Source organism: Geotrypetes seraphini, chromosome 2, assembly GCF_902459505.1.
Source record: "Geotrypetes seraphini chromosome 2, aGeoSer1.1, whole genome shotgun sequence".
NCBI lineage: Eukaryota > Metazoa > Chordata > Amphibia > Gymnophiona > Dermophiidae > Geotrypetes > Geotrypetes seraphini.
In genome coordinates, this window is record NC_047085.1 from 264,206,750 (window position 1) to 264,226,656 (window position 19,907).

At 44.5% G+C, this 19,907-nt stretch overlaps 1 protein-coding gene across 1 annotated transcript in view; it reads left to right on the forward strand.

Moving 5' to 3' along the window:
• Positions 1-19,907, forward strand: part of BAIAP2L2 (BAR/IMD domain containing adaptor protein 2 like 2) — a 119,890-nt gene that overhangs the window by 58,538 nt on the left and 41,445 nt on the right. The window contains exons 9-10 of the mRNA XM_033932831.1: positions 18,666-18,813; positions 19,305-19,512. Coding sequence (XP_033788722.1) covers positions 18,666-18,813; positions 19,305-19,512 — 356 coding nt within the window. The remainder of the gene's footprint in view (positions 1-18,665; positions 18,814-19,304; positions 19,513-19,907) is intronic.

The window sequence follows — 19,907 nt, forward strand, 5'->3', positions numbered from 1 at the left end:
TAGGGGGAGTTATGCTTGCTGATGTTTATTTATTAGAACCTTCAAAGAGGGGCCTTGGGGGCCTAAAAGTTAATATGAGTTGAGACTGGTGCAAGGCCGAAGGTGTCTATTACTCTTGCACCAGCCCTAGCAGGGATGATGACTGACAGTGAGTATTTTCTGTCCACATTGCCCTCCACCACCTTCTCACAGCAGTTTACAGAACAAGACACAGGGAAACAGCTGTTTCCTTAATAGCACCCAGTTCAAATCCCGCTGCTACTCCTTATCCTCAAGTCACATAACATAAGAACATAAGAATTGTCGCTGCTGGGTCAGACCAGTGGTACATCGTGCCCAGCAGTCTGCTCACGCGGCGGCCCTTAGGTCAACTGCCTTGGGTAGAAATTCAGATTGTAAGCCCTCCAGAGACAGGGAAATAGATAATAATTCACCTTGAGTTACTACTGAAAAAGGTGAGCTAAATCTAAAAATATTTAATTAGACAGTCAGCATGGGTTCAGCCGAGGGAGGTCTTGCTTCACCAATTTGCTTGACTTCTTTGTAGGTGTGAATAAACATGTGGATAAAGGCGAGCCAGTTAATAATAGTGTATTTAGATTTCCAGAAAGCTTTTGATAGTTCCTCATGAGAGGCTCCTGAGAAAATAAAAGTCATGGGATAGGAGGCAATGTTCAATTGTGAATTAAGAATTGGTTATCAGACAGAAAACAAAGGGTAGAGTTAAATGGCCATTTTTCTCAATGGAAGAGGGTAAATAGTAGAGTGCTGCAGGGATCTGTACTGGGACTGGTGCTATTTAACTTATTTATAAATGATCTGGAAATTGGAACTACGAGAGGTGATTAAATTGTAGATGACACTAAATTGTTTACAGTTGTTAAAACGCATGTGGACTGTGAAAAACTGCAGGAAGACCTTAGGAAATTGGAAGACTGGGCGTCCAAATGGCAGATAAAATGTAATGTGGACAAATGCAAAGTGATGTACATTGGGAAGAATAATCCAAATCATAGTTTCCAGATGCTAGGGTCCACCTTGGGGGTTAGCGCTCAAGAAAAAGATTGGGGTGTCATCGTGGACAATACCCTAAAACCTTCCGGCCAATGTGCGGCGGTGGTGACCAAGAAAGCAAATATGATGCTAGGAATTATTAGAAAAGGGATGGTAAACAAGACTAAGAATGTTATAATGCCTCTGTATCGATCAGTGGTGCAACCTCACCTTGAGTATTGCATTCAGTTCTGGACTCCTTATCTCAAAAAAGGTATAGCGGCACTAGAAAATGTTCAAAGAAGAGCGACCAAGATGATAAAGGGAATGGAACTCCTCTTGTATGAGGAAAGACTAAAGAGGTTAGGGCTCTTCAGCTTGGAAAAGAGATGGCTGAGGGAAGATATATCGAAGTCTACAAAATTCTGAGTGGTACAAATGGATCAGGTACAAGTGAAACATAGAAACATAGAAATAGACGGCAGATAAGGGCCACGGCCCATCTAGTCTGCCCACCCTAATGTCCCTCCCCTACCTTTGCCCTACAACTGTAAACAATTTAGTGTCATCTACAATTTAATCACCTCTCGTAGTTCCAATTTCCAGATCATTTATAAATAAGTTAAATAGCACCAGTCCCAGTACAGAATAGATCCCATGTGAATAGATCCCATGTGCCGATCCCATTTGGCCTTAAAATCAGGCACGCTGCTGGCCTCAATCACCTGTAGTGGAAGACTATTCCAGCTAATGAACAGTGAACAGATTGGCTCCATTCAGCCCCAGGTGGCTTTCAAGATGCCGCAAGAGTAGAAAAATCAGAACTTGGGGGCAACGTTGAATACCAGTAATGATCACTATAAACCCGCAGCAAAATTAACTGACTCTGGGGAGCCAGAAGAGATTTATCTCCCATCTCAGTAATTTAGAGTAATGAAGAACTAAAAAAAAAAAAAAGCACTGTGGAAATAAATAGATTTCCCAAAAGATGTTTTGTTTTTTCAATCTGAAAATTTTGTAAATGGTCCAACAGGTTTATGGGTTTTTTTTCAAGTTATTTTAAAAATAACTTTTAAAATTTGTTACTGGGGATGAGGGTGGGGTTACAGATGGTCTGGATTTGGATTTTTGATTTAACGAATTGGACTTTTCCAAATCTGGACTCTAAAAGCGGGCCACATATTTAAGTATTGTTGTTAAGTTTTTTTTCCTGGTATTGTCATTGTAAGCGCCTTTGATCTCTAAGTCTCCTGCTGTAGAAGTCACTGCCACAGACTGTTCAAGCTCCCATCTCCCTGTTTTTCTCGCTCATCTTGGCCTACTATTTCCCACTTTCTTTATCCCTAACTTCTATCACCCCTTTTCCCCTATTCACATAGAACTTTCTGCTTCTCTCATGTTTAATGTTAGATTTCCTTGTTTCCCTTACCATTTAGTTCTTTTCCTATCTCAGTCTTTCCAGACCTCCATCTTCCCTCTGTTTGTCAGCCTCTGCAGGTCTTCCCCGTTTCCTCTCTCTCCCTTCTGTCAGTACTGGTTTTATCCCCAACCCACCGGGTAGTAATATTAACAACAACACCGGAGGGACCAGGGCTGGTTTAATTAGTTTACCCAACGTGTGGTGGACACCTGGAATGCGCTTCCAGAGGACTTGCATGGACTTCCATAAGACTTGCATGGACTTGCATGTCCATGGACTATCCCGCCTTAGGCTGTAGCAAATTAAACCCATGCTCCAGGGCTCTAAAGGTAACACCGTGCGTGCCAGCTTTCTTCTCTTCCCTCCCTCCCTTGGGACGTAACTTCCGGTTTCGGAGAGGAATAAGGGAAGCCGGCACACACAGTGTTACCAATAGAACCCTGGAGCATGGGTTCAAGTCACTTGCTGGCGCTTTAAAAAGAAAAAAGTCAGGCTGAGGTAGGAGTCAAACGTAGAACTTCCGGCAGTTCTTCAGGCTGTGCCGAGTCAGCCCGAGGAATCCCCAAGCCGGTGAGAGTGTTTTTTTAAAATGTTTGAGCAGCGGCAACAGCAGCAGGATTCGTGACTGAGATGACAGCAGGGCGGAGCGCCTGGCTAAAAGGCTCTAGGGAGAACACTGACAAAATTTCACTCCAGCTGTGTTCAGATGCAGGAATGTTTCAAGCTAAGAGTGTATCCTGTGTGACATGCACCCAAATGCTTCTGCCCTGGCCACTAGTGACACACCAACAAGGGAAGCCAAGGGGCAGTGTGCAAGTTTAGTGCCCCGACTTCTCGTTTGCCATGGACTTGCATGGACTTCCATAAGACTTACATGAATTTTGGCTGCCCAGGTGCATAACTTTGCATTTTTTGGCATTGAAGTTGAGTTGCCATGTCCTAGACCATCGCTCCAGTAGGAGTAGGTCGTGCATCATGTTGTCTGGCATTGAATCTTCGTCTGTTATGCATTTGCCCACTACATTACTTAGTTTGGCGTCATCGGCGAATAATGTTATTTTACCTCGAAGCCCTTCTGCCAAGTCCCTTATAAAGATGTTGAATAGGATTGGTCCCAAGACTGAGCCCTGTGGCACTCCACTGATCACCTCCGTCATTTTGGAGGGGGTGCCGTTCACCACCACCCTTTGAAGCCTACCTCCAAGTGGATCGATATTTTACTGCATCAAGATTTACAAAGACTAGGGGACACTCGAAGTTATAGAGTAATACTTTTAAAACCAATAGGAGGAAATATTTTTTCATTCATAGAATTGTTAAGCTCTGGAATGCGTTGCCAGAGGATTTGGTAAGAGCAGTTAATGTAGCTGGTTTAAAAAAGGTTTGGACAAGTTCCTGGAGGAAAGTCCACTTAAGAACATAAGAACATAAGAACATAAGCAGTGCCTCCGCCGGGTCAGACCATAGGTCCATCCTGCCCAGCAGTCCGCTCCCACGGCGGCCCAAACAGGGCCGCCAGAAGGGGCCCCCTTGCCACCTTGGTTTCTCATTGAAGTCCTATCTTCCCATCAAAGTCCTAACCCTCCGGTCTTGCACATGCACGACCTGGTTGGCTTTCTATACTTATTACCTGGTTAGCTTTCTATACTTGTGTTACATCCCAGCACCTCTCTCAGTATCCCACGATCCCTTTATCCCTCAGGAATCCGTTCAATCCCTGTTTGAATCCCTGTTTGAATCTGCCTGATCACTTCCTCCAGTAGCGCATTCCAAGTGTCCAAGACCCTTTGGGTGAAGAAAAACTTCCTTGCATTTGTTTTGAACCTATCTCCTTTCAGTTTCTCCGAATGCCCCCCTCGTACCTGTTGTCCCCCCTCAGTCTGAAGAATCTGTCCCTATCCACCCTCTCTATGCCCCTCAAGATCTTGAAGGTCTCTATCATATCTCCCCTGAGCCTCCTTTTTTCCAGAGAGAAGAGCCCCAGCCTATCCAACCTCTCGGCATATGGGCAGTGTTCCAGCCCTCTTACCAGTTTCGTTGCTCTCCTTTGGACTCTCTCAGGTACCGCCATGTCCTTCTTGAGGTGCGGCGACCAATACTGAACGCAGTATTCCAGATGTGGACGCACCATCACTCGATACAATGGCATGATGACTTCCCGCGTCCTGGTTGTTATGCCCCTCTTTATGATGCCCAGCATCCTGTTGGCTTTTTTCGAGGCTGCTGCGCACTATGCAGATGGCTTCAGTGATGCATCCACCAGCACACCCAAGTCTCTCTCAAGTCTGCTGTCTCCCAACAATGCCCCCCCCAATTTGTAGTTGAACAACGGGTTCTTTTTCCCTATATGCATGACCTTGCATTTTTCCACGTTAAAGCGCATTTGCCATTTGTTTGCCCAGTCTTCCAGCTTGTCCAGGTCCCTTTGCAGGTCCTCACACTCCTCCCTGGACCTAACTCTGCCGCACAGTTTGGTATCGTCTGCAAATTTTATAACCTCGCACTTTGCCTCCTTTTCCAGGTCATTGATAAATATGTTGAAGAGTAATGGCCCCAGCACCGATCCCTGTGGCACACCGCTCGTGACTCCCCGCCAGTCAGAATATTGGCTCTTTACTCCGACCCTCTGCAGTCTACCTGACAACCAGTGCTTGATCCATCTGTGCACATCCCCTCCCACCCCGTGGTTCCACAGCTTCCTAAGCAGCCTTTCATGTGGCACCTTGTTGAAAGCCTTTTGAAAATCGAGGTAAATGATGTCTATGGGTTCCCCATTGTCCACCCGACTGCTTATTCCCTCAAAGAAGTACAGAAGGTTCGTTAGGCACGACCTTCCCTTACAGAATCCATGCTGGCTTGTTCTCAGTAGGCCATTCCTCTCGATGTGCTCGCAAATGCCGTCTTTAATCATAGCTTCCACCATCTTCCCTATAATTGAAGTCAGGCTCACCGGCCTGTAGTTCCCGGGGTCACCCCTCGATCCCTTCTTGAAGATAGGTGTGACATTCGCCATTTTCCAGTCCTCTGGTACTTCTCCAGTTTTCAAGGATAGGTTGCAAACATGCTGGATTGTGCCCGCTATTTCTTGTCTTAGTTCCTTCAGAACCCTTAGGTGGATCCCGTCCTGGCCCGGTGATTTGCCACATTTTAACCTGTCTATCTGTTTGAGGACATCCTCCTTACTTACCTCTATGTGCTCCAATTTTTCGGCCTGTTCCCCACTCATGAGCTTCTCTGAGTCCGGTATATTAGATGTGTCTTCGCTTGTGAAAACCGACGAGAAGAACGTGTTCAACCTCTCAGCTACCTCTTTATCCTCCTTAATCACTCCCTTCCTATCCCCATCGTCCAATGGCCCCACCTCCTCTCTCGCTGGTCGCTTCCCCTTTACGTAACTGAAGAATACCTTGAAGTTTTTCGCCTCCCTGGCCAGCCCCTCTTCGTATTCCCCTTTTGCTTTTCTAACCTCTCGGTGGCATTCCTTTTGGCATTTCCTGTGCGCCTGGTGATTTTCCTCCGTTGGGTCCTTTTTCCATCTCCGGAAGGATACTTTTTTGTCATTTATTGCCCTCTTTACTTCAGTTGACATCCAAACCGGGTCCTTTGACCGCTTGTTCTTGCAGCCTTTCCTGAAACTGGGGATGTACATTCTTTTTGCTTCCTGCAGGGTGTCCCTGAATAGGGTCCAGGCGCTTCCTACAGTTCCATCCTAAAGATGTTTCTGAGCTTCCTCCCCACCATTTCCCTCATAGCAACATAGTTCCCTTTCCTGAAGTTGAGCGCAGTTGTTGCGGTCCTCCTTACTATGGGTGTCCCCCTTTCTAATGTGAATCTGATCGCGTTGTGATCACTGTTGCCTAGTGATCCTCCCACTTCTACCCCTCTTGCAGGCCCCCCTAATCCATTTAGGATGAGGTCAAGAGTAGCACCCCCTCGCGTCGGTTCCTTGACTAGTTGCTCCATGAAGCAGTCCCTCACAGCTTCTACAAATCCTGTTTCCCTAGTGCAGTTGGAGTGACCCGTACTCCAGTCTATCCTCGGGTAGTTGAAGTCCACCATCACTGTTACACTTCCAGTCCTGCATTCCTGTCTCAGTTCAGCTTCCAAGTCGTGTCCGACTCCTTCTGGCGTACCAGGTGGGCGATAGTACAGCCCCAGTTTTATGTCTGCACTCTTGTTTCTCAGCAATTTGACCCATAGCGATTCCAGCCCCTCTGCCTTCGTTGCCATATCCATCCCGACCGAGTAGATAGAGTCCTTTATATATATAGTGCTATGCCTCCCCCCTTCTTGTGGGTCCTGTCCCTCCTGTAGAGCTTGTACCCCGGCAGCGCCACATCCCATTGATTTTCCTCTGTCCACCAGGTTTCTGTAATTCCAATTACCAGTATATCCAGGTCCTCCCCCTTGGCCACGACTTCTAGTTCACCCATCTTGGCCATGAGGCTTCTTGCATTTGCGTATAAGCACCACAGGTCCCGACGTTTTTTTGTAACAAAACAACAAGGCAAGTGGTCCACCAAAGAATCCAACGTGGAACAAAAGAAGATCGGCAGACAATAAGGAGATTCAAATCAGGTTTATTCAAGGTGCTTCCGGGAACCATGTCTGATGCATTTCGCCAAACAAGGCTGGTCAATGCTAATAGAAAACCATGTCTTTCATACACATAGGACACAGAACCATCCTCACCCAGTATGGAATAAGTAATCACAAACTAAATTCCCCCCCCCCTCTTTTTACAAAAACACGGAGGAGGTTTTAGCCCTGGCTGGTGGGTTGAATGTTCTGCACTGTTCTGACGATCATAGGAATTCTATGGCTATTGGGGCAGTGCAGAGCATTCAGCATGCTGGCTTGTGTTACAAACTGAAGGAATGGTACAGTTTAGGGGGTGAAGAAGCAGTGGTGCATATCCCCCAATACTGAACAAAATATAAAGATAGCAGATGTAAATTTGAAAAAAAAAAAGAAATAAATCACTTTACAAATTAAAAATAAAACAAAAAAATAGAAAATAAGATAATACCATTTTATTGGACTAATACATTTTTAAATTAGCTTTCAGAGGTCAAAACCTCTTTCCTTAGGTCAGTAAAGTATACTGCTGTTACAGTATCCTGTCCTGACCTGAGGAAGGAGAATTTGGTCTCTGAAAGTTAGTTAAAAATGTATTAAAATTAGTCCAATAAATGGATCATTACTTCTATTTCTAAACATTTCTCAACATAGCTACAATACTACTTTATCCTAAAGCAAAAAAAAAAAATCGAATTTTATTTCTACCTTTGTCATGTGGTTTCTGCTTTCCTCATCTTCTTATCATTCTCTTCCTTCCATCCACCTTTTCCTTCCTACCTCCCTCTGCCATCTCTCCTCCTACCCCCCTCCCCCTTGGTCTGGCATCCATCATCTTCCATCTTCCCTCTGTTCCCTCGTGGTCTGGAATCTCCTTCCATCTCTCCCCCTTGTGGTTTTTAGCATCTCTTTCTTCTCATTTCCTCCACTCAGATCTGATATATCTGTCTCCTTCCCCGTTCTCTGGCATCTCTCCTCTCTCTTCCCTTTCCTTTTCTTCTCTGGTCTTCCTTCTCTATTTTCTGCCTCCATCTAAATTCAATTCTTTCTTACTATTCAGTCCTCAGTTTCCTCTTTTCACTGAGTCTACTTACAGCTTGCCACCCCTCCACCATCTCACTAACTCTATCTTCTTCCCCCCATCCAGCATGTGGGAAAACAGCAGCAGTGATGAGTGCTGCTTTCCCATATGTGCATGACACTGATGGCACAAGTTCTCCTCTCTTCCATCATCTGCCCCCTTCTCTCTCTCTCTATGCTCCCTACTTCCATCATCTGCCCCCTTCTCCACACTTCCATTATCTGCCCCTTCTCTCTCTCTCCATCCCAGGCAATTCCATCGCGTTATCCTGCCCCCTCAGTGAATTGCCTGGGGTGGAGGGAGAGAGAGAAGGGGGGCAGATGATGGAAGTGGGAAGAACTTGTGCCGTCAGCATCAGGCGCATGTGGAAAAGCAGAGGTGAGGGGCTAGAGGCTATCTTCCTCTCATTTGTCTCCTTGCCACCCCCGTCCCTTGGTCTTTCCTACAATTTTACAATTTCCAGCATATCCCCTCCCTCCATTCTTGTAGCCCAGCATCTCCTCTCCATCTCTCATGGCCTCACATCTCCCTGTCCTTTTTCCTTCACTATCTTCCTATCCCATCTCTCTTCCCTCCTGTCCCTCCCCCCATAATCAATCATCTCATCACCTCTCTCTTCCCTCTCCCCTCAGGGTCCAAGATTGCTTCCGCTCTCTTTCCTGCTGTTCTTTCCCCCTGTCACCCTATGATCCCGCTCTTGTCCAACATTTCCCCTTCTCTTCCTCCCTCTCATCCCCTGCTCCAACATATTTCTTGTTCTTCCCGACTGCCCTTCCATCTAGCATCTTCCCCTCCCCAGGCCTGCCGGCTTCAACTCATTTACTGCTGCCGAAGCCTGTAAAACTGAACACACGCTGGGGCTCTAACAGTGCACATGCCATTGATAGCTTCCCTCCTTCCCATCTTGACGTAACTTTCCATTTCGTTGATGGAGGAGAAGGAGGGAAGCCATCAACGTCACACGCATTGTTAGAGCCGTGCGATGTGTGTGAAATTTGTTTACAGGCTTCGGCAGAGCCAGGAGAGAGAGAAAGAGAGCATCACTATTTCATCAGACAGTCGGGGGCCCAGGACAACTGCCTTGTTTGCGTCGATGGGGGGGATGTTTGCTGATCGATGTTGGGGGGCCTGGCATTGTCGATCAATGTTGGGGGGGGGAGGATGTTGCCGTTTGAATAAAAAAATTTGAGTGGTCTCCTTCAGTGGGCCCTCCTGACCATTTTGGGCCCTATCCTTTAATCCAGCCCTGGGAGGACCTGTTTTGGTTTCATCTGGGGAAGAAGAGCAACAACAAGAAGAAGGCCAACAGGATGGGGAACAAGTTGGTGAGGGTTTTTCTACTGTGCATAATCATTTCTTTACAGTTAAGAAGACACCTAAAGTGACTTTAGACTCTCTTGGGACTTGTTGGTAAATTTGGGTAAATCATTAAGCCCTCAAATTCAGATCTTAGAGAACAGATTAAATGAACAAAAAGAGGAATTAAAGCAAGTAATGAGTTTTTCTAAACTTCAGATTGAAAAATTCGATAAAGATTTGTCAGAAATTCATCAAGTGCAAGACGCCATGATTAAAGATGATGTTTATTTGAGAAGGAAAGTAGAAACTTTGGAGAGTAATTCTCGCAGTAATAATCTACGGTTTATAAATTTCCCACAGGTGTTTGTTGTGACACCTAGAAAAATGTTAGAGATATTTTTTGGAAGTCTTGATGGTGTCTGAAGAATCAATTCCTCCTTTTGCACAGGTATATTACCTCCCATTAAAAATACAGCAAGATCAGCAAGCTATTGAACAAGGTCAAGATGCAAAGAATATGGACATTATAGCCATTTTAGAGGCTTCTGATAAAGAGAGAACCAAGTCGTCTACTTTAGTGGCATCTGTGGTCCTTTCTCCAGATAAATTATGGATTTTGAAATTATTCTTTAAAAATAGACACAAAGAATTTTTGGACTTTAGGATTCAGATATTTCCTGATGTGGCTCGTGAGACTCAGAAGTGGAGGCGTCAATTTTTACTTTTGAAATCTGGAGTCACTTTGATGGGAGGAACTTTTTTCCTAAGATATCCTTGCAAATGCATAGTAAAATATTGTTCTGTAAAATATGTGCTCTTTGAACACTCCCAAATTGACTGCTTTCCTGTTTTTGAAGCGCCTCAAGGGAGAAGATATGTTGAGTTCACATTAATAGAATAGGTTTCACATATACATAGTTGATTTACTTTTCCACTTGGTATAATTTTTCTTTAAACTGCTTTGGGTAGTCTTGGTTCCTATTATTGTGGATTTGAGAATGTTCAGTCAATTTTTTCTTTTTGACATATGTTTCTTTTTGTTAAACTAATCTAACTTTAATCATTCTTTCTGTACAAGATGTAAATGCTTGATAATAATGGAAATTTCATTTTAAAAAAATAATAGGAGTTATCATTGAGCTAATCACAGAACAAAAATTATCTAAAGAAAGGTAATCTCTCAATTTCCAAAATAATCTACATTTAAAGAAAACATTGGAAATCATCATTTTAATCTGTGGCTTGAAAGATAACATTGCATCAAGCTGAACACCCAAATGTCAGCATAGCTATTGCTAGCAATCAGCATTTTCAGTTGGCATAACTAATGTCAGCAAAGGCCTATGGGAAATTATATCAATCTGACTCTGGGATGTTGATGCAGATAGATCCAGGCAGACTGTTTCAAATAACCCTAATTCAATCAGTGCTTAGAGGACCTGGCAGAAAAAGGTGCTCTAAGAGGTGCTAAGAAGATGTGTTAATGTCTGATGCTTAGGATGGACAGCTTAGGATATGCAATGGGTCCAGGTGCACAGATAACTAAGGTTAATCAGAAACAATTGTCAGAGGCATACTGGAAATTACATTTGACTTCCCTCTATTCTTTTCCTGTCTAGCACAAGTTTACTAAGGATGGGGATGCTTAACTTCTATTGAAGCTCAATAGATTCTATATTTAGAATAAGTTTCCAAACTATAAAAGCCCCCTCGCAACATCAACCCCCTCCTCTTGCTCCTCTGGCTCCTTTTGCTCCTCCCTTGTCTATCTTCTAGAACCCGAAGCTTGGGACATAACCCTCCCCACCCCCTCTATTTCTCTCTCTCTCTTTCTTTGTGTGTCCTCTCTCATTCATAAGAACACAGAAGCAGTCTCTGTAATTGTAAAACTTATATCTCTCATTAATTTTAATGCTTAATTTTAACTTTTATGAATCTTGCTTTTCTGTAAGCCTATTTCTATAATATATTCTTTATGCAATCACCTCTGGCTGTGCTTCTTATTTGAGTCTACTTCCTGGTGGATCTTTGGTGACGGTATGGAACTTGGGACGTTTGTAAGGGCGGCTCACATAACCCCTACAACCTAATATTGTGGGGCCATTATCAAACCTTATAGTGGCTAAAGTGAAAAATATATTTTTTTAAAAGGCAGCTTGATTTGGAATTTAAAGGAAGAAGAGGAAGGTCTGACATTTTTTACCTAGCCAGTACAAAATAACCTTGCTTAGAATACTAGTGGCCTTAGTACACTATTTGATTAGGCAAAAAGTATTCAGAGAAAAATAATTTTTGGAGGCAGCTTTAGGCCTGTCTAAATTACAGTTCCTCATAATATTGCCACATTCTTTCTCTGCTAGGGAAGCTATGTCCTGCTTTGTGAGGGGCTATTCATTAAAAAACCCATAAAGACCTGACCTTTGTTCTGCTTAAGCAAGAGAAATTTGAAATGTTTCTCGATGACGTTTTTAGAAATGGCTACTTGACCCACCCAGTCTGCCAATTAATACCTGTACTATCACAGCTTAAGTTTGATCTGTGGCTTCTCTTTTCCTCCATCATAGAGGCTACTTTGTGCCCATCCTCTGCAATCTTACATTACACCATTATTTTGGCTCCTATGTTCTCCGTTGTGAGCTCTGGATGTCCACCAGCCTCTCCACACTAAACTCCTTTCTCATATTTCAGTTGAGCTTCCTAATGTAGCCCTGCCCCCCCCCCCCTTTTGCTTTGTAACTGATGATGTCTTGCCTGTCTGTAAACCACCCACCCCTTATCCACCTTGTATATGAGGAAAAGTATCATGAAGTGTGAGGTTAGGCTAACATACACACAAGGATTTACTGTACTGTACTGGTGCACTGTTTATATACACTGAGATATTAGTATGTGCAATCATGCTACTGGCAGTCCGGCAGCATGAGAATAGTACCACCACAGAAAACCACAACACTCCCGTCCCCTAAATTACTACTTCTAGACTCTCCCTCTACATTCAAGATATTCTAGCCACCCTAAAACTCACCAGGAGGTCTTCAATGGTGACACAGGGGTCTGAGGCAGGGCATTCCCCTCTGCTTCCTTCCCATGTGACTCTGGCTGGCAAAATGGCGGTGCTAACCTCTAGCAGTAGTATTTGATACAACCAATAGAGGTCAGCACCATCATTTTGACAGCCAGAACCATGCATAGTAGTAGCAGAGGGAACCGCTGTCCTGGAATGCTGCTCCACCATTGAGGAAACTTGGTGAATCCCAGGTGTGGTTGCAGAGTCCTGGGTGGGCGAGGAGCCATCCAGAGTGGTGATCAGGAATGTGAGGTGTTTTATATTGCAATGACCTTGTTTTAAAATGCCCATTTAAACTTGCCAGTGCCAAACCTGGGATGTCTATGTAGCAGGGTTAGTGGTTACATTATATGCAAAAGGCCATTTAGAAAATAGCAGCTGGCATAAATGTGCATGCCTTGTCAAGAGGGTGCCTGCTTTTCTGGTAGACATAGCTGGGGGGTGCTTGGATAGAATCTGCAAGTGCTGATTATAAAGCATGAGGGTGAATCAAAAATTAAAGACAATTGTTAAATTACACAATAACCGGAACAGAGCTAGCGAAATGTACTTGTACATTGCCTGTTGGATAGTTCGTCCATTCACAGTGCATCACTTGGCCTTTAGTCATGGGGCAGCCACGAGGTCAGAAACATGGAGACTCCATTACAAGATTGTACCATTGAAGAACAACATGCAGTAGAGCGCTTTCTTTGGGAGTGAAACTTGATATTGACTCAGTATGGACATAGCACCATGAATCAATAAAAGGTGTATGAGTGGGTAAAAAGGTTTAAAGCGGGAAGAACAGGTGTAACCGACGAAAGTCGTTCTGGTCACCTATTAACATCGTGCACACAAGAGCACATTGACAGGATGGATGCCTTGATTAGAGAAGATGGATAAGAGTGTCTCATGTGGCTGCAAATTTGGATATCAGCTGTGGATCTGCATTTATCATGATGACGGGATTAGTGCTGCCCGATTCAGGAAAAGATATTTCGATTCGATTCAGCCTATTGAATTGATTTTTCGATTCGATTTTCTTGCTCAATTGGGTGGTTTGTTTTTTTTCCAAACCCCTTTTGCCCTCTCCTTCCCACACTGACGCTGTGGTGTAAACAAAATAAACAAACAAAAAAGACTTTTCCTCTCTCTGTTAAATCCTAGCTCACGTTCGCGGTCTAATACCAGCTCTGGCAGGATACAAATTTCAAATCTGACACATTGTAATCACATAACAGAAAATAAAATTATTTTTTCGACCTTTTGTTGTCTTGCCATTATTCAAATCATATTGGTCCCAGGCTCTGCGACAAACGCCTTCTGATAACTCGCTTGACAGGGTCTCTTGTCCATTTGTTGTTTTCTTCTTTCTCCGTGCTAACCATCCATCTTCCATCTCTGTCCTCCCCTTCCATTTCCCTTCCCTCCCCTAGAGGTCTGGCATCTTTCCTTTATTTCATCTCTATTCCCGTAGCTACAGCGATGGATCCTACCATCCCCAGATCCACCATCTCTCTTTTCTCAACTACCCTTTCATTCAGCATCTCTTCCTCCTTCCCCACCACCCCAGGGTCCACCAGCTCTCCCTTTCTCTTTCTAACTACCCTCCTATCCAGTATCTCTATCCCCCCTACACCATCCCTTGTGTCCAACTTCTCTCCCTTTCTGTTCTTTCCCTCCTTAAATCCCATTGTCTACCATCTCTCTCCCTCTCCTGTTTTTATATCCATTATTTCTTCTATCCCTCCCCATCTGCCCTCTCCATGATCTCCCCCAAGTACATTTCTCCCTCCCCCCAAGTACATCTCCCTTCTCCATGATCTCCCCCAAGTCCATCTCTCCCATCCATCTTCTTCCTATCTCTCCCTCTCCAGTCCACCAACTCCCCCAAGTCCATCTCTCCCTCTCCCCAAAGTCCATCTCTCCCTCCCCCTAGACCATCTCCTCTCTCCATGATAGTGCCTATTAAGTTGTGCACCTAACCTTCAATTAACTGCAATTATGAGTTGCTAAGTTCTAATTATTGGCGCAAATTAAGCCTGTTAATTAAATTAGGCATCTATAGTGGCATGTCTATCCGATGTAGGTAGCTAACTTTAGGCAGACTTTATAGAATTGGGGGGGGGGGGAACCATTTAATGTTGTTTGATTTTGTTTAACAGCTGCCCCTGATGAAGCTGTACAGGCAAAACATAGCCACATCAGTCTCCCAGTTCACATTTGTGTATTAAAGTTTTGAAACTTAACCTCTACTATATCTATGCCATCAATTTGGTGATCTATTGTTTGTGTGCATTAACCACATGAATATGCACGAAACAGATTTGCATGCACAGGCTCCTTGGTATATAAATCTATCTCATGCGTATTCATTGTGGATATCCCAAAACCATAATGGGACTAGGTGTTCCTCAAGAACTGAATTGAGAAACACTGGTTTAGATTACTTGTAATTCACTGTTAATTGGTGCTACATTGACAAACCAGAAGTACTTATAGTTCAAAATTCAGCAGTAAAATTGCTATTAAATGGCAAGCATTCAGATTGTCTGATCTCCCCCCCCCCCCCCACACCCCTTGTAGCAGAATCAAATTTAAAACCTTGATGCTGGCTTGTCAAGCTTTTTACACCAGATTTTCTATTTATGGTGTGTCCTTCTAATCCCTTGTTGTCCTATTTGCTCTTTGAGACATTCTCAAATGAACCTTATGGTAATCCTACCACCTTGTGTCTGGACTCAACATGTAGCTCTGCACTCAGCTTTTTGGCTTCTCTCTATGGAATCCTTTCCCAGTGGATAGACAAAGGGCCGCCATCAGGGCAGTACTACCAGTCCTGCATTCAGGGGCCCGGAGCTGACAGAGGGCCCAGGCTCCCCCAGGGTCGCAAGCATAGTCTCCTCTCCTTCTCCTTACCTGCCCTGCCGCAGCACACAGCCGAACGGAAGTCTTCCCGATGTCAGCGCTGACGTCGGAGGGAGGGCTTAAGCAAAGCCCTCCCTTCCTCCGACGTCAGCGCTTACATCAGGAAGACTTCCGGTCGGCTGCTTGCGGCAGGGCAGGTAGGGAAAAGGCAGTCGTGTACCGAAGGGAGGGGGGGCGGTCCACCTCGGTGCAGCCATGGGGCCCGGGGGGGGGGGAGTGTGCACAGCCGGTCAGGTCCCCTTAGCCTTGTGGCGCTTTCCCCAACCGACCGACAACAGGCCCGGCCGACAAACCTCTCTGCCCTGTAGCCGCAAATCTAAATTACCTTCTTACAGCAGCTTCAATACTCCAGCTGCTGTAAGAAGGTAATTTAGATTTGTGGCTACAGGGCAGGGAGGTTTGTCCGACCGGACCTGTTCTGTTGTCAGTCGGGTGGGGAAGCGCCACAAAGGTAAGGGGCAGGGAGGGAGAAAGGGAGGAAAGGTGGAGTGGAGAAGAAAAGACGCTTAAGGGAAATGGGTAAAACTGAGGGGGGAGAAGGCTGCTGAAAGCACTGGGGAAGACAAAGGGGTGGAGAAGGACGCTGAAAGGACATGGGGAAGACAAACGGGTGGATAAGGACGCTGAAAGGACATGGGGAAGATGGACACTGAAAGCAAATGTGGAACACAGAGGGGGGAGAAGGATGCTGACAGGACATGGGGAAGAAGCGGGGGGGAGAAGGACGCTGAAAGGAAATGGGGAAGAGAGAGTGGGGAGAAGACACTGGCAGGGAAGAAGACAGAGATGCCAGACTATGGGGGGAGTGGAGGGAAGAAGATGGGTGCCAGACCAATTTGGGAGGGGGGAGAAAGGGAGAGGCACAGTAACAGAGCAAATGGAAGATGCAGAAAGAAGAGAGACAGTGGATGGAAGGAATTAAATGAGAACATGAGGAAAGCAGAAACCAGGCAACAAAGGTAGGAAAAAAATTATATTTCTTTTAATTCAGGATAAAGTAGTATATTAGTTGTGTTGATAAAAATTTATAAACATTAGAGGCTCTGGTAGAAACCTGTTTACAAAGTATGTATTCTTCCCAATTAATATTTCCAAATTAATAAAGTCTTTTTGCTTATTTGTAAATGGGTTTCTACCAGAGCCTTTAATTCAGTAGCATAATTAAATGAAATAACTATTTCTGTAGTTTATAGGGACGGGCGGGGACGGAGGGGATTCCTTGCGGGGACGGGCAGGGACGGAGGGGATTCCTCGCGGGGACGGGTGGGGACGGGTGGGATTTCTGTCCCCGCGCAATTTAAACATGCACCTTTCTTCCTCCATCCCATGCACCTTTCTTCCTCCATCCCATAACACACACAGCCTGGTGGTGATGATTATCAGATTGATTCATGAATATATAATGATGTTATGAGTGTGCACCTCTTCCTTCCCATCCTCCTTAGCATGTCACATACAGCATGTTACATTACACAAAGTCTGTGTAATGTAACATGCTGTATGTGACATGCTGAGGAGGATGGGAAGGAAGAGGTGCACACTCATAACATCATTATATATTCATCCATAGCTGCATGTTAATGATGTGCTCATATGCACTTATTTATCATCATAACATATACATCATCATTAACATGCAGCTGTGGATGTGTAAGGACAGGCTGAGGAGGATGGATGGGAAGGAAGGAAGGTGCACATATCAACATATCGTACATTTTTAACATGCATGATGCAGCTATAGGCAAGCTGAGGAGGATGGGATCATACAGATGTGTATGTTCAGATATGTGCTCAGATGTGTAGTTTTTTCTGATATATTTATTAAGCTTACAGTATTTATAAAAACACATTTAATACTTGTTACAAAAATATTGTGCAATTGTGATCTACTTCTGGCCTACAAAGGTCAAAAGAAATCCTTAACTGAGATTTTACATTCAAAAGTGAATTATAGCTACTAGCACTATTATTTATTAGTTATTTATTATGCAGATGTTTGTTAGTTTGTTATTAGTTCAGTATTAGACATATGTTAGTTTAGAATAGATAGGTATAGATTAGTTTAGTTTAGGTTAGGTTAGGGCCCTGCTGAAAGAGTCTACCTTGACGTGGTTGCAGGCTTACAAATCTTTTGGTCAAAGAGTGCGGCGACAGAGAAAAGTATGTTGTGTATTCGGCCCATGGAAGAAGGGGGGGAAGGGGTGCGTGGGGGGCCCAATAGGATTGCTCAGTAAGGGGCCCAGAAATTTCTGATGGCGGCCCTGGATAGACAAATTGAGAGTTCTTATAGAAAGCCCAAGTTATATGTTAAAACTTTGCATTTCTGCCTTTCTTGTTCCAGTTTTTAACTTTGCATATGCAGAACATTGTAGATCATTAGGTTCTCAACCCAGACCTCAGGACACACCCAGCCAGTCAGGTTTTCAGTTTGTTCACACTGAATATGCATGCACTACCTTTATTGTATGGCCAGTAGGAAAAAGGAGGTATTGATGCCTCTGTATAAGACTCTGGTGAGACCTCATTTAGAATATTGTGTACAATTCTGGAGGCCGCACCTTCAAAAAGATATAAAAAAGATGGAGTTGATCCAGAGGAAGGTGTGTGGTCTTTGTGATAAGGCGTATGGGGACAGACATAAAGATCTCAATCTGTATACTTTGGAGGAAAGGCGGGAGAAAGAGAGATATAATAGAGATGTTTAAATACCTACATAATATAAATGTGCATGATTTGAGTCTCTTTCATTTGAAAGGAAACTCTTCAATGAGAGGGCATAGGATGAACTTAAGAGGTGATAGGCTCCGGAGTAATCTGAGGAAATATTTTTTTTACAGAAAGGGTGGTAGATGCTTGGAACAGTCTCCCGGAAGAGATGGTGGAAATAGAGACTGTGTCTGAATTCAAGAGGGCCTGGGATAGGCACGTGGGATCTCTCAGAGAGAGAAAGAGATAATGGTTACTGCGGATGGCCAGACTAGATGCCTTTATCTGCCGTCATGTTTCTATGTTTCTATCTATCTCACATACAGTATATTCATTATGTGTATCCTGAAAACCTGACTGGCTGGGTGTGTCCCACAAACTGGATTGAGATCCACGGGGCCAAATTGTCTTCACTCATCTGTCCTCTGTTTTGGAAACCATAATGTAGTTCTAGTCACTCTTTCCTTTGCATATTCCTAATTAGTTTATACCTTTTTTTTTTTAATTGTCATGTCGGAATGGTGGCACTCCAAATATTCAAAGAAATGAATAAATAAAAGAGTAGGATGTTGGTGTCCATCTCATGCCACATCTTTTGTTCTCCTTTACAGTCCCAAAGGTCCCTAGGTGATTTCAGCCCAGGCATGAGTCGCAGCTCAAACTCCATCCTCCAGGCTGTGGAAAGAGAGCAGGCTGAGATGAGAACCTCTCTTCAGTCTGAGCTGGGCAGAAGGCCCCTTTCGAGAAGCCCATCAAGTGGTAAGAACAGATTATGGAAGCTGGGGCATTTTGGCTGAAAGGTGGTGGGCCCGGTGGGCCCAGTAGGCCCTCCCGGGCCACACTTGGAATGCATGGATAGAGTGGCATATCAGTAGAAACCCTGAGATTTTGTTATGAACGGAAGCTTATTTATTTTGCAAACAATAAGGGTCCCTTTTACAAAGCTGCGGTAGTGAAGGTGCTGTGGTAAATGCACAAAAGGAAGAGAATGGGCTTCGATGCATTTATCACAGCAGCATCGCTACCTCAGCTTTGTAAAAGAGGCCCTCAGTCTTTCACAAACCCATGTCTTATACAGAGGCATCAATACCTCCTTTTTCCTACTGGCCATACAATAAAGGTAGTGCATGCATATTCAGTGTGAACAAACTGAAAACCTGACTGGCTGGGTGTGTCCTGAGGTCTGGGTTGAGAACCTAATGAGCTACAGTTTAAAATAACTTCCTGCTTTTGTTTCCTTTCTCCACCAGGCTCTTTACTTAGCGAACATTGCTCACGGTCCAGCTCCTTTGGCGATGTTACCAGCGTAACAGGAGGTCTGAAGGTCCAGGCTATTGCCTCTCACTCTAACAGTGGTAACAAGACCATGCTGAGGTTTGGAAAAGGGGATATCATTGCTGTCCTGGTACCTGAGGCCCGTAATGGATGGCTCTATGGCAAACTGGAGGGAAAGAATGAGTAAGTAGTCTGAGGAAGGGAAGGAGCTTATGGAGATGAAAAATAGAGAAGCGGAAAAGGAACTGAACATAAGAACATAAGAATTGCCACTGCTGGGTCAGACCAGTGGTCCATCGTGTCCAGCAGTCCGCTCACGCGGCAGCCCCCCAGGTCAAAGACCAGTGTTCTAAATGAGTCCAACCTGACCTGCGTATGTTCCAGTTTAGCAGGAACTTGTCCAACTTTGTCTTGAATCCCTGGAGGGTGTTTTCCCCTATAACAGACTCCGGAAGAGTGTTCCAGTTTTCCACCACTCTCTGGGTGAAGAAAAACTTCCTTACATTTGTACAGAATCTATCCCCTTTCAACTTTAGAGAGTGCCCTCTCGTTCTCCCTACCTTGGAGAGGGTGAACAA